This window comes from Antechinus flavipes, chromosome 3 (genome assembly GCF_016432865.1).
Source record: "Antechinus flavipes isolate AdamAnt ecotype Samford, QLD, Australia chromosome 3, AdamAnt_v2, whole genome shotgun sequence".
NCBI lineage: Eukaryota > Metazoa > Chordata > Mammalia > Dasyuromorphia > Dasyuridae > Antechinus > Antechinus flavipes.
Genome location: NC_067400.1, coordinates 322,437,399 through 322,452,779, shown reverse-complemented (window position 1 = coordinate 322,452,779; position 15,381 = coordinate 322,437,399). Strand labels below are relative to the sequence as shown.

The 15,381-nt window shown below is 42.7% G+C and overlaps 1 protein-coding gene across 6 annotated transcripts in view; it reads right to left on the bottom strand.

Moving 5' to 3' along the window:
* The window catches only part of RUBCN (rubicon autophagy regulator), a 71,506-nt gene that overhangs the window by 13,199 nt on the left and 42,926 nt on the right, over nucleotides 1–15,381 (bottom strand). For 5 of the 6 annotated variants that reach the window (XM_051985502.1, XM_051985503.1, XM_051985504.1 and 2 more), the window contains 9 exons: nucleotides 10,936–11,019; nucleotides 9,200–9,359; nucleotides 8,659–8,765; nucleotides 8,000–8,156; nucleotides 6,883–7,419; nucleotides 5,262–5,306; nucleotides 1,763–1,858; nucleotides 945–1,060; nucleotides 84–288 (listed from right to left, as the gene is read on the bottom strand). In XM_051985502.1, coding sequence (XP_051841462.1) covers nucleotides 84–288; nucleotides 945–1,060; nucleotides 1,763–1,858; nucleotides 5,262–5,306; nucleotides 6,883–7,419; nucleotides 8,000–8,156; nucleotides 8,659–8,765; nucleotides 9,200–9,359; nucleotides 10,936–11,019 — 1,507 coding nt within the window. The remainder of the gene's footprint in view (nucleotides 1–83; nucleotides 289–944; nucleotides 1,061–1,762; nucleotides 1,859–5,261; nucleotides 5,307–6,882; nucleotides 7,420–7,999; nucleotides 8,157–8,658; nucleotides 8,766–9,199; nucleotides 9,360–10,935; nucleotides 11,020–15,381) is intronic. The other variant, XM_051985501.1, reaches the window with a different exon arrangement.

Below are 15,381 nucleotides of genomic sequence, written 5' to 3'. Positions count from 1 at the left end.
AGATGCAGCTCCCAATGAGTTCAGGCGGTCCCCAAAGAACCACACTAAAGCAGGGCAAAAAGGACTGGACCATGGAGACTCACTTCCATGCTCGGTCTCCTGGTAGGCAGGGAGAAAGTTCTTGGTACGGATCTGCTGCCGCCGAAGACGGATTTTCTGTTTTAGCTCTTGGATCTCTTTATCACTGTCATCCTCTTCTTCCTCGTCTAGGTGCTGGTTCATCATGTTGCACTTCATTAGTTCAATGGCAGCAATCAGGGACTCTGAGATGCTAAAGTGGGCATTTTCCTGGGACAGGAAGACACCAATGGAAGGTTACTTGGTGATGAGGCAGAGATGTTGAAGGTCTCACTGATTAAACCTTTGAAATCTGGTGTCCCCAGAGGTTCACTTCTTTGCCTCATCACTCTCAGGAGAAGCTACCAGCGGAGGGCTGACTGCCAGAAAACCTCTTTTCTAGTTCTCTCTGCCCTCCTGGCTGGGCCACCATGCTCTATTCTCATGGGAAAGCAGCTTCCTTTCCTCCGGTTCTCCAGCGCCCGCCTCTTCCTGCACCATCTCTGGCAGAAATAAAAGCCATGACAGTGGCCCGAGATCCTTTCCTTGTCATCTAGGGCCTCAGCAGCATCTTCCCAAAGACTTACACAAACAAAAGCGACTATTGTTGTTCTATGACTTGTATCGATGTACTTAGGAAGCGTGTCTGGAAAGAGCGTTTTTAAGCGAGGAATCAAGTGACCAGATGGCACACCCAACTCCTCACCAGGACAATGGATTTCAAAAGAACAGGGACAAACTCCTCGGATTCAGGGAGAAAGGCTCCCTGGCGCTGCCCAGAACTGGGCCTGAGCTACCTTCTGTTTGAGAGGGGTAAGACAGGGAGCCGTGGGTGAGGACCAAAGCCAGCCTTTTCTACCTCCCCATTAGCCCCCGAGCCTCTTTACCTTCTCCAGGTCTGCACAGCTACCAAAATCCTGTTCGGACAGGTAGCTGATGAGGGACTGTCCTTCTGAAGGTCTTCGGAACATGCCTTCCCCCGAGCATAGGTACTGATTACTATCTGGGAAAGAACAATGCAGAGAGGGAGTCAGCTTTGAACAGGGACACAACTCACTGGGGCCGGCTCGTCGAAGAAGGAAGCCTCTGCCACAGCAAAGATGCTCCTTCCAGGCTTCTCCAGCCCACAGAACCAAGCTGGAGGGAACACGTTTCTATCTCCCGTGGGAACGTGCTACCTAAGGAAGTCCAGTTCACCAAAACTCCTGGTAGTAAAGTTTGGTGAGACCACAGAAGACAGTCAGACCTCACAGAGCGCCTCAGAAGCTTACATCTGCACCAGTAGACCCCTACTCCTAGTTCCTTTGCAAAGAATCAGAAAAAAGCTCTGGGACTAGCCCTGCTGCCTCAAGGCGCTTCTAGGCAAAGCAGGCCCGCCGTCTCTTCACCAAGGCCTCCACGAGAACACCTTCAAAGTCCCACAGACTCCACGGGAGATCTTGGCCAGCCCATCTAGATCCCCAGATAGCCATACGAGGGCTGCCAGAGGGTGAAGAGGAAAATACCAAGGAGGAGAAGAAAGAAAAGTAATAGAATGGTGTGACTTATAGCACCAGCCTAGGAACAGTGAAAGGGAAAGTTTGCCCTGTACAATATGTTCCTTCTACAGAGCTGAGCTGTTCTGGAGTACAGGGGTTCAGTGCAAAAGCAGGGTAACAAAGCCAGAAAACAAGACCCCCCCCTCACCCCACCCCCACTCACTCACCATACTCCATGTCCACAGAGCTGGGGGTGCTGCCTTCCCTGTTTCGCCCAGAGGAGGAGATAGGTGCGTTCAGCTTTGAGCTATCATTTCTGGATTCTGATAGGAGCCAGCACATCGGATGGGGGGGAAGAGAAAAAGGAGTGAACAGGGGAAAACTTACCCCTTTCAACTTTCGAATGTAAACCTTTAAGGTGTGCCCACCCCAACTTCTCCTGAGAAAAAGGGGAGACTTCATGCTAACTGGGAACAGTTCAGGAATGTGGAAAAGAGACATGAAGCCAAGTCAAGTGGGCTCCAACAGTGAGAAGAGAAGGTAGTGGGAGTGGACAAGAATGAGAGAAACAAGCAAATCAAATGAGGTTTATGAATCAGTTGTCCCACTGTCTTTTTCTTCCTTATACAAAGTTTGTTTCTAGGGGACTTCTTGCTAAGGGTCAGCATCATTCACAGGATCATTCATCTCACTAAAATGTCAGAAATGGGAGTACCCAGATAGCCACAAGATTGTCTCAGTATACACAGGAAGAAAAAAAAAGCCTCTTTTTTTTACCCAAGGGAATAAATGATTGCTAGAAAAATCATTCCAATTTATGTCAACTGTTTTCCAATAAGGACCACTCCCCCCACAAAAAAAAAAAAAAAAAAAAAGACAATCCTTAACATCCTCAACTTAGGACAAATGCCTTTAGAAGTCATCATATTAATGACAAAAAAGGCAAACATACTCAAATATCCCATCTTTCCTGAATGTTAGATAGCAAAGTCACAAGAAGGTCTGCACTGGCCACTCAATTTTATTTTATACAACTGAATTTGGACTGAAAATTTAACACATGTAAATTAAACCTATTCCCTACCTGGGTTACAGAATCAAGCAGCCACCTTAAAAGCAATATCACCAAATAGTCAAGGAAAAAGCAACACAGCTATGGCTAGAAATACCAAGGGAAAGAGATAGGACTGGTTGTATCCAGTCTTATCAGAGTTGTGACAGAAGCTGGTTACTTGTCCAGGAATAAAAGGGTTATAGGGAGCCTAGGGACTGGATGTCAAGACAAGAAGTTCTGGTGTTCTAAAGAGGTTGTCAGGGACACTGGACCCTGAGACTGGGAGGAATTGAGGAGATTAACAAGTGGTTCATTAGCAAGTGGGAATTAGCAATAGAGTGAATTAGAATTCATCTTATGACTCAATTTTGGGGCTAGCTCACATCCCTTTCTATTCAATTGTGGGTCTAGTCCAATTTCTGTCCTGTGAGAATATTTTATTCAATTATGGAGATCCAATTTCTGTCCTATGAGAATATTTTATTCAATTGTGGAGATAGGGAAAAAAACCTTATTTTACTGTTTCAACCTATCCTTATATGGCTGAGAATCTGGACTATCTTTATCTCCTTCTTAGAGATCCTTAAATTAGAAGGACCTAGGCACATTGCTGAAAACCCAGTCAGCTCCTAAGATTTATGCAAGGAGTTTTCTCACCATTATATATATAAAGCAACTGACATTTCTTTTCTGAAAACAGATCCGTACTGATCAATCAGTTGTTATTTCCATGTTCCCTTGATTGAATACAGACACTTTGTGAGATTGGACACCTCCTTTTCTGATTTCAGAGAATTGTGCTTTCCCTCTCTCAACCTGGCAAGTCCCTGAATTTTTCTCCAATTAGAAATCAGATTACCTACTTTTGTATTCTATTGCTTTTTTAGATCTTATTTAACTGTTTTTAATGTATTAAAAACATCTATCTCCCCCTGTATTTGGGATCCAGTGCTAATGCTCAGAAAGCTATAGATTTATACTCAAAAGCTTAAGCATTTGTTTCCTCAGTCATTAAATCTCTCACCCACCACAGTTACCAAGAGAAAAGGTGAATAAGGGGTAAGTGATATCCAACTCTGTTCTTTGACAAAGGACAGCAACTTGTCAGCTGTTCTACTTATGGCCGGCTATCTCTCACATGGTCGGCTGAGGCCTTGGTGTACTGTTTCAACTTTGAGCTCTAAATACATTGGTCAGGTTGTGTGTGTCCCTGACCACCAAACACCAGAGTAAGGAGAGAATGGCAAGGCCAGTAGTGTGTAATAAAGACATGTTGCTGAGGTCAAGACTAGATAATTATTCATTGGTCTGTTGTGCCCAGATAGTCATGGAATGGAACATCCAGTGACCCAGAAATTACAGAATTTTCAGTTGGATCATATCAACCTCCAATGTTGTGTTCTGATATCATAGGTAGGTAATAATTGTTACTATCTGGATAACAGAGTAGTAATCCATTATATAAATGAATAAGCTGTTAGAGAGTAAGAGTTTCTTTTCTAAGTTGAGTTAAAAGTCTAACTTCTTGTCATTTTCATCCTTAATTTTGTTTTCTAGAGCAACATAGAAAAAGGGGAATGTCTTCTTTAAATAAAAAGCAACTATCATATTTCCACCTAGTCTCTTTCTTCCCCTTTGAGTTTGTTTGTTTTTTTCTTTTTTTAAATTAGTATATACCATACTCCCTCCTTCCCTCCCCACTCCTACCCCTCTCTTTGAAAAGGCAAACAATTTGATATAGGTAATACATGTATAGTAATGAGAAGATGTTTCCATATTGTGACCCCTTTTTTTTCAACCATTCTTTTCAAGGACATGGTTTTCAGAATCCTTTCCATCTCTTTTGTCAGTGACCCCCTTTAAAATGTAGTATCTAAGCTTGAATAGAAATCACTGAGACAATTCTAATGTTTACTCAATAACCACTTAAGAGACCATGTAAATAAAACTTATTTCACTGAGAAAATGCTGAGCAGTGGTTGAAATTAAAAGGAAAAAAAAGATTCCACAGACTATGGGCAGTGGTGGAAAATGAATAAAAGGGCAAAAGAAGTGGGTGTGGTAAAGAACATGCAGCACACATTTCTGGATCATAGGAAGGAAAATACAAACTGGTGTTAATTCAAGAAACAGTATGATTTGGTATTAGCCTGAAAAATTGTGTCACCCAATCCATCATAAAGTCTCTGGATGATATATTTCTCAATTTTAATTGGAAAGTCACATAGATAATTTGACTTATCTTCCTAGACGTTTCCAAGATTCTGAACCACTTAACTTTGGCAGAGATGCTTTAAGGGTCAAGCCAATTTTGATATCAAACCTCCTGGTTTCCCTTACTTTCCTTAAGACTCCACTTCCATCCAATCTTTTGCAAATCATCTTTCCTTACCCTCTGAAGCTATCTATCTTGTACATAAACAGTATTTACCCACCATTAGATACTCTGAAGACAGGGAGTGTGTTTTTTTTTGCTTGTATTCCCAGCACTTATATGAGTGCCTGAAATGTAGTAAATGCTTAATAAAAGTTGTAATAGAAAAGAAAAGCAAAGATGCCTCCAAACTAAGCAGATTTGATTTAACACCAGAATGTAATGGGAGACTCTGAGTCAAGCCAATAAATGGTTGCAGTTGAGAAGGAACAGAAAAAATTAGAACTGGTTCCCAAACCTGCAATGGGATCTTCAACTATAACAGCGATATTCCTGAGGCCTTCTGTAGGCAAAGAGAAAGGAAAGCAGAAAGAATACAGAGACAACCATGAGAGAGAGAAAGAAAGAATGAGAAAGATCAAGAGAGAGAAAGAGAGAGAGAGAAAGAAGGAGAGAAGGGTAGGACAAGAATGCAGGCAAGCACTTTTTACTTACCATATACTATCTTTCAACATCTCAGGGAAGTGTCCTACTCTGCCTGTGAAGCCCTCCCTGGCTCCCTTTTCTAATACTGTTTCTGCAATTTTGTGCTCCTCTCTATGGATTCAGAAATAGGGGCAGAGGAAAGTATATAGCTGCAGGCCAATGAGGAAGAGCAGGCCAGGTACCAGGGACTAGCAGGAATTCTGTTACAGAGGGCCCGACCCAGCTGCTCCTGGGGCTGTCATCAGGGGCTAAGTAGAACAGAGACTTTGTTTTCAGCCTTTTTCTTAGATATCTCCAGATCAGCCAAATTAACAACATTACTGTATGTGTGGGCAGCTGAAGTCCCCAGCTCCTAACCTCCAAGAAACAAACCTTTAGAATCTGTAGGAATATCACCAGAAACCAAATATAACCCCAGCGGCTGGTCAGGGCTCTCCTCCTGTCCTTTCTTTTCTAAATGGGGACCTTCCCCACCCAAGGCTAGTTTCAAGCACCAAAGGTTCACATCAGTTTTTTGAGTTTGTGAGAATGCCATTGCAATGAACCCCACTACAGAGCCTCTAGACATCTATATAGCTGGGGGAGGAAGAGGATGGTGCACATGGCAATCCCCATTTTCCTGGTGCTATACGGCCTGGACATGAGGAAGAGCTAGGAAGTCAGTACCCTTGTGCCCCACTGCTACCCAAACAGAACTAATAATGGATCCAGCCCCTTCAATTCCATTTACTAGGTCACAAAGGTTTCCCCCACTCCTAACATCTTTACCCTCTATTGTCCAGCAACAAACCCCAATGTCTCATTAGACTGTTTTCAAAGCAGTATTCTGTGATAAACTAGCCTGAGCAAAGGTAATTTTGGAATCAGGCATTTAGTGAAATTATTCTTAAAATGCATGGATGTAGTTTCTCTGATTTTAAGAGGCTGGGGGAAGGACTTAAATTTCTAAAGGAATCCTTTTAACTCTTAATAGCCATGAACTCTAGCTTCTGTAGTACTCAAGATCAAGTGAAGAGAATCCATGAAAGGCTTTTTAATCCATTTAGAAGCAATGATAAAGGAAGAGAATGATAAATTTATTTTTCTTTTTCTTTTTTTTTTGGGGGGGAGAGGAGGAGGAGGGCAACTGGGGGTTAAATGACTTGCCCAGGATCACACCTTAAGTGTTAAGTATCTGAGGCCCCATTTGAATTCAGGTCCTCCTGACTCCAGAGTCAGAGCTCTATCCACTAGGCCATCTAGCTGTTCTGAGAATAATAATTTTCAAAGAATCAGATAAGCAGGAAAACCTTCCTTTGCCCAGCAGCACATGGACTATGTTTATAGAACCATCAGCAATAAGGAGCCTCCTTTCTCATCTCCAGACCCCTGGCTACCACCTGTCTCTCTGTTACCTCAACCCGAGTGAGCGTCCTGAATGAACCATCCCTTACCTTGGACTTTCCTAGAAGTTAGGTTGGTGTCAGAGTGTGAACGGGTATGGCTCTTCTTGGCTCCACCAGAGACAGCCAGCGTTTGGCCCTCTGAAAAGCTGGACCTCCGCAGGACCCCCAGCACCTGGTCCTGACCAACTCCCTCTTGCTCACCCACAGAGGAGGCCCGAGAATTGGCTTTCTGGGAGCTGCTGGAAGAGAATAAGTTAGAGCTGCTACTCTTGGAGTTGCTGCTGTTACTCTGACAGCTGGCGGCGCGGGCTCGACTGCCCAAGTTGCCAATGGCTAAGTACTCGGGCCCGTCGTTGACATCGCTTTGGGGGTCGTCCTGGCTGCCGGTCCAAGGCTCCTCACTGGGGCTGGTCAGGACACTAGAGCTCATGTCGTTTGAGGAGGGCAGCGAATCCCTGGCCGATGCGGAGGCTACAGGAGAAGGCCAGCCCTGCAAGGACTGGTCCCCTGCCAGGGCCACTGGCTCTTTGCTTTCTTGAGGTTTCCGTGGAGGGCCAGAGAGGGAGAAGGAAGTGGGTCTTCTGTCTGGGATACAAAAAAAAAGAGGCAGAGGGTAGTTTGGAATCACATGGTAATTATAAAGAATGCTCATACAACCAACAGAACCAGACAATCCACTTGTATTTATAGAAGATGCAGTATGCACCCAACCCTGTACTAGATATGTAAGCCTAGAGAAGATAGAGCATAGTGAATCTACGGAGCTAGAAGAAACCACGGAGGTCACTGAGTCTAACTCCTCATTATAAAGGGGCACTGGAAGTCCAGCAGGGTGAGGTGCTGTGTCCAGTGCCACCATAAGAGCAGAACCAGAATTCAGACTCAGAGCCTGACTCTGAGCCCAGAGTTCTTTCCACTATATCATGGAAGAGAGAAACTTCAAAGGATGAAAATCATTTTTAAAAAATCCTTCTTAGGCATGTGAGTAATAAAGCCAGGAAAATTTTAAAATAAAACTTTCTTTTCACTATTTTTCTCTATCCTACTTATCCTGGGCTGCTCTGGAAGATGGAGCTTTAAACACCCTAATAACAAGTCACCCCCTCCCCCATTTTATGCCCCCCAGAGCAAGGGGAGCTGGGATCACTCCCTCCCCCCTCCTCACCTGTAATGGCGATAGGGGTAGACTGGTAGGGGCCAGAGAAGGAGCCGAAGTAACATTGCTGGGTATACTTGGCAGGAGGGGTGCTGGATGAGCCAGGCAATGCTGTCAGACTCTGGCTTTTGGTCATCAGCAGGGGGGTCTCGTGCTTCCTGGCAAACTGAAAGGAAACAAGGGTCCTAAAGGACAAGGACCATGCACAGACCCAGCAGCTGGCTGCTGCTGCAACCTGAACTCGTCATCAAACCCCTTCACTGAGCAGGAGCGTCTGACCAAGAGGAGGCCAAGGCCCTGATTAACAAGAGCTAGCCTAGTGTTCTCAACCTTCAAAGGGTAAAACTTATCATGTGTAACATTAGGTCATGCAAGGAACCAGCAGCCCCCCTCCTTCATTCCTACTGTGGATGGAGTACTCATTGCACCTAGGCTTTAGTAGTACCCTTGTTCAGAGGGGAGACCTTGTAGCATCCTAATGTTTCTTCTAGAACAGAAATCAATCCTTCAAAATGGAGAGACCCCAAACTAATCCCACCCCTAAAGCCTATCTGATGACATTTCTATTTTCCAAAACAGAGTGGGGGGAGAGAATGGGGTTTTACCAATGGGCCCCACCTCCTGGAGCCCTAAATGAAAGCTTCAGCAACACCCCTGCAGCCTCTCACCATGGAGGCATCGATCTGAGCCAGGAGCCGAGGATTATTCTGCTCCACTGCCTCCAGGCACTGCAGCATGGCTGCGACGTGAGCGCTGCTCAGCAGGAAAGCAGCATCTGCAGAGAAAGGCAGCCCACATTCAGGAAACATCTCTGGTCGCCCCACTCCCTTGTGAGCAGGGAAGAGGGGCAGGAAGCCACTGCCTAGCCAGGAAAAGACTATGGAACAAAGTCAATTTGTAAAGGGAGAAAGGGAATCAAGAACAGATGCAACAAAGGCTAGTGATCAGGGATGTGTGTGTGAAAGAGAGAAAGAGAGGGAGGAGAGAGAGATAGAGGAGGGACAGAAAGAGAGGATGACAGAGAGAGACAGAAAAGGCACCATAAGGGCAAAACACTGGCTCTGTTGTATAAGATGCGGAGCAAAGAAAGAGAGCTGGCCACCCTGCTCTGACATGGAGACAGGGGAAGCACTGGATGGAGATGACAAAGTGCACTCTGCAGGGACCAGTGCAGGGCCCAGGAAGGAAAGGCTCTCGGCTTCTGCCTACCTGTGTAGAATTTCCTGATGTACTGTCTGTCTTCCAGCAAGGGCCGCAGCTGAGCAGACAAGCAGTGGAACTGCAGGCTGTGCTGCAGCCACAGCTCTGCAATGGCCTGGTCCCTCACACCGTTTGGGCTCGGCTGGCCGTTCTCATACAGGCTGATAAACTGAGAGACAGAAAGCAGGCATGTGTATGTGCTAGGGCTGAAAGCCTTATCTATCATCACAGAAAGGCTGAGAACCATCAGAACCCAAAGGAGGGAGAAAGGGCATATCCCTCCCCGCTCCCCCATAGTCCCTGGATCAATGAACAGGGGAGGGAGCGAGGAGGACCGCTGAGAGTCCTTCTGGAGCTACCATTTTCAGTTTGTGAAATCTTCTAATGAAGAGGCCCCTCTACTACTGCTCTGAAATCCCTAGTCTCCAGGGAAGCACTCTGAGGTTAAGTGACTCATCTGGGACTGCCCAGCCAGAACCTATCAGAGCTAAGACTTGAACCCAAGCCTTCCTGACTCTGAGAGCAGCTTCTCCACTGGATCTTTCTTTTTGTACCTAACAGGTGCTGAATAAAATGTCTGCTAATTTGCATTGACTGACTTGCCAATGCCATGGATCTAGGAGTGACAACCAATGTCAGAACCCAAAGAATTATTACGAGGCTGGAAGAACGGACTGAACTGAAAGCTTTGGTGGCTGAAACAGGAACATCTCTGATAAATGACAGATTACAGTCAGCAAAAATGACCAGGGAGGGGAAAAGCAGTTAAAACCAGATAACCATTTCCAGGCTTATAATTGTACCTATGCAGCTTGGCAGCATCCCCTCTCTCTCATTTTGTCCCTGAGAAAAGTCTAAGCCAGTGGACTAACTCACACGGTTGATAATGCTGGATAGTTTCTGCAGAGAAAGGACACCCTAGGAGGATGTTTCAGAAATGTTAGAAGAAAGAGATAATGGAATTCCAGTCAGGAGCACCAGAGCTTAAAAGCACAAGAGCAGGTAGGGTTCTGGCTTCTCTTCAAAAGGATCAGGGCCATGTTTAACTTTGGACCAAGGAAAATCTTAAAGATTTCATCTGTGCTATTATTCTATTACTACAATCAGCAGCTTATGCTCAAATAAATGGGCCAGAGGATAATGGTGCACTCAAAGCCAAGTATATAGCCCACCTGGGACTAGGCAAAGGGAACCTCTAAGAACCTGCTATTTCCTCTCTTCCTAGTGCCACTTTCCCTTAGAGCTATATTCTACTCTAATACTTTTCCTGTCCCTTCTTTCCTGATGTTTCAGACAAGCTGCTGCCAGCAGCCCTGCTGTATAGCCTCTACTCACAAACTATGTTCTAACATAGGTCACAGAACCACAGTTTTCAAGCTAAAAGGGATCATTTAATCTCACTCTTTGTTTCAGAGAAAAGGAAACTTTTTTTTCCCAAAGCTCTCTATAACTATTCATAAACGACTGCACTTGAATGACTCACAGGACCACAGGTTTTGAGTCGTCAGAAAAGTAGGAGGTCACACACGTCAAACCTTTCACTCGTACTGCTCAGAATTAAAACAGCCACTCTCCCCCTGTATTCCTAACCCAGGCACCATCTCACCTTATTTAGTTAATAAGAACTCTGCCCCAACATACCTCCTCCTTGTGCACATCCACTCACTCCCCTACTTAGGGCAAACCTGAATAATAATATTTTATCTCCAGCATGCCCAAACATCTCCCTCAAATCCACATCTTACCTTCTCCACATGAAGGGCCGAATGAGGGCTGAGCCACCGAATGTCCTTCACAAATTGCCAGTAATCATTCTGTTGGCAGCATACCTGTCCAGGGAACACACACAGTGAGACACCATCTAGGTTCTGTGCCAGTTGCAGTGTGATGTACCAGGAGAGAACAAGAGGTATAACCTTCATTTGTATCACCAAGGACATCTTATATTACACCTTAGGTACATATACCTGCTTTTAAAAGGTTATTCTCAGATATGATGGCCAACACCAGACTAAAAGTCAAAGAAAGAAAAGATTCAGTGGATTCAAGCCACCAAGGGCAGGATCAGGTTTTTCTTGGGTCTGGAAGAGTTGCTTTTATGGGTCAGCAATGCAAAATCCAATAATCTTGTTATGGGGAAGGAAAATGTTGTCCCTGGTATTTTCTCCCTACTTGGCAGCATGCAGTCAGGTTTCTGGCATTTGTCCCTGGCCAGAAGTGGACAGGCGGAGACCTACCTTGGGAATTTGTTCCCTTTCCCTGCACTGCTGCCAGATGACTTTGAGTAACATAACTTGGCTCCTTTGTGCTATGGTTTCTTCTTTTAAGAAGAGGAAAAAATTATGTTAGGAAATCCTGTTTATTCTATCTTGACTAATCCCCTCTGGTACCCCTGCCTATGATATTTCCCATCTATGTTACTGAGGACAGTTTCTTTGTTTTGTTTTGTTTTTTAATTTTTTTCTTTTTGCTCATTTACTGACCATGAAAATAATCTCAAATTTTAACAATCAGTGCTGCCACCTACATAGGTAAAGCACAAAATGAACATTCATATGAGTTTTATAAGTTGTGACTAGGAAAACATTTGAAATTATTTAAAACTCTGTTATGACATGGTCAAACAAGGAAAAATTCTGTTTAATCAAATCTGAAATTGAATGACTTTTTTAAAACGAAGGATTAAAATACATTAAAATATACATCAAACCATAAAATCTTTCATAGATAAAATCACAACATAAACTACTTCAAGATATTACTATGCCTTGGAGTTATTTTTTTTCAAAATTTTAAAATTTATTAAAGCTTTTTATTTACAAACATATGCATGTCAACATTGACCCTTGTAAAAATTTCTGTTCCAAATTTTTCCCTCCTTTCCCTAACCTCTCCCCTAGATGGCAGGTAGTCCAATACATGTTAAATATGTTAAAATATATGTTAAATCCAATATATGTATATATACATATACACACACATATATATGTGTGTGTGTGTATACATATATATGTATGTGTGTGTGTGTGTGTGTGTATGTATTTATACAATTATCTTGCTGCACAAGAAAAATCAGATCTAGAAAGAAAAAAAAAACCCGAGAAGGAAAACAAAATACAAGCAAACATCAACAGAAAGCATGAAAAAGCTATGTTGTAATCCACACTCAGTTCCCACAGTCCTCTCTCTGGGTGTAGATGACTTTCTTCATCACTGAACGACTGGAACTGGTTTGAATTACCTCATTGCTGAAGACAGCAAGGACAGTTTCTTTAGAAGAAGTACAAGGAAAAGAAGGAAAAAGGAACCAAGGACCTCAGGATTGACCTGAGCCACAGCTTTCTTTAAGCAATTAGTGCTTCTCCCAAAAGACTCCTCTCTCCCCTTGAGAGTACAATGGAAGCTCAAGCAGGATGTATTGCTGCTTTCCTTCCCTCTTCAGGCTAAAAGCTTAATGCTCAGAATATTTTTCTGATGATATAGCAACTTGAAGAAATCTGAAAGTCTTAAGTGTTGAGTGAGGAAATGAAAAGGGGAAACAAAACTTTTTTTTTTTAATTTACAAAACATGGATGGGTAATTTTTCAACACTGACCCTTGTAAAACCTTGTTCCAAATTTTCCCCTTTCCCTTTTCCTCCTCCCCTAGATAGCAGGTAATCCAATACATGTTAAATATGTTAAAATATATGGGAAACAAAACTCTTGACAAGAGAACTTGCAAAGAAATATGAAGCATCAATAAGCGGGCCTATATCTTGCAGAAAAAGTTTCCCTTCTTGGACCATATTTGTTATATTTTGTGTCTGAAGATAAAAGATGACATACTTTTGCTCCTTTTACTGTAATGATTTTAGGAAAAAAAATTTTTAATGAAATGACATCTATTTCTCAATGTGTAGACAAAGTGACTTCAAAGATATTATTAACAACAGTAAAAAGTAATGCTAATGTTCTGCATTACCCATGTCTTTTTCACTAGATCTTTTCATACATAGTACTTTACTAGTAAACATTAATCTCTTGGCATGTCTCCTTCTCCTGTTTCAATGATGAAACAGGAGGCAGAAAGAGGAGAAGGTGGTCTTCTTTTGGGGATCTACTGCAGTTGTGCCTCTCACTCACAGTGGCACTCCTCATAGACTTGCTGGGTATTCCAATTATTCTCCTGGGAAACACCCACATGGCTTTTATTAGGCTGGACTGAGGGAGCCAGCAGCTGGCTTGCTGGCTGGCCCATGAGAGCATCCACGAGTCACTACTGCAGCCAGATGGACAAACTTCTTCCCTTGAATAGTGTGATTACCCTTCTAGTTTCTTGTACTTAGTGCCATCACTCTCCTGAGCCCAGACACACCTGCCATGGAGCATTCTCTGCAGCAATTTCTGGAACCCTGGGTGTCCTTCTTCCAAGAAGCTGACAAGCACTACGACTTCCATGATTGTGGGATTTGTAAGTGACAGATGTCAAACATACACTGAGTCTAAACCCTCTTATTGTACAGATCAGGAAACTGCAACTGAGAGAGAGAGAGGACGGCTGTCCTGTCAAAGGTCACACAAGTCAGGATGCGAGTCCAGATCCAAACTTAAGTCCTCCTTCTCCGTGCCCAGGCTTCTCCCAGCCCTCATGCTTCTTCCATTACACCTCCCTAGCTAGATCAGAGAAGAACTGATCGCTCTCACCTGACCAAACCAGACATGCAATTTCCATGGAAAGGCTCTTATTCTTTTTAATATCCATAAGATGTCCTTGGCATCTTAGTTAATGATGTCACAGTAATCTTTCAATTTCCAGTGAAAATATATCTATATGCATACACCACATTTACTTATTTTGAAATAATTTGTAAATGAGGGCAAAGCATTCAAAAAGAACTGAAGTAAATAATTTTGTAAAATGAAATGATTTTATAAAGTAAATTATCTTCTAATCTGAGAACTATGTGAATTTCAGATTTTATTAAAGAGAATTTCTTAAAGCAAGCTTTCTATATAGTACCATGTGGAAAAATTCAGGCTTTTTGAAGATGAATAATTGATATCTTTGGTTAAGTGTAGAAAGGTAAAAATTCTCCTGAATAACTGACAATAAAACTTATTTTTCCTAGCCTCAAATAAGCTTGAAACAGAAGAGACAAAACCCATTATAAACCCAGCATCTTCCTCTATGGATTATCTCTAGCTTATCTTGTCTATGCTTACTGTACATAGTTGTGGTGCGCTGTTGTTCTCATTAAACTGTAAGCTGCTTTAAGAAAGGATTGTTTTTTAGTTGTCTTTGTGTCTCTAGCATGTCAGAACAGCATCTGACATATACTGAGTGCCAATCAGTAATGTTTACTTCCTGAATAACGTGAGGTAAATCTAATCTAAGGCAACTCCCAATGGCTTAATAACTTTTTGGTCTTGGGACCTCTTTACATTTTAAAAAATTACTGATGACTCATTCTCCAATTGGTAAATGGTCAAAGGATATAAACAGACAATTTTCAGATGATGAAATTGAAACTATTTCCATTCATATGAAAGTGCTCCAAATCACTACTCATCAGAGAAATACAAATTAAGACAACTCTGAGGTACCCCTACAAATCTGTCAGATTGGCTAAGATGACAGGAAAAAATAATGATGAATGTTGGAGGGGATGCGGGAAAATTGGGACACTGATACATTGTTAGTGGAGTTGTGAACGAATCCAATCATTCTGGAGAGCAATCTGGAATTATGCCCAAAAAGTTATCAAACTGTGCATACCCTTTGATCCAGCAGTGTTACTTCTGGGTTTATATCCCAAAGAAATACTAAAGAATGGAAAGGGACCTGCATGTGCCAAAATGTTTGTGGTGACCCTTTTTGTAGTGGCCAGAAACTGGAAAATGAAAGGATGCCCATCAATTGGAGAATGGCTGGTAAATTGTGGAATATTATTATTCTGTAAGAAATGACCAGCAGGATGAATACAGAGAGGCTTGGAGAGACTTAAATGAACTGATGCTGAATGAAATGAGCAGAATCAGGAGATCATTATATACTTCAACGATGATACTGTATGAGGAGGTATTTTGATGGAAGTGGATTTCTTCGACAAAGGGAAGATCTAACTCAGTTCCAATTGATCATTGATGGACAGAAATAGCTATATCCAGAGAAGGAACATTGGGAAATGAATATAAACTGCTTGCATTTTT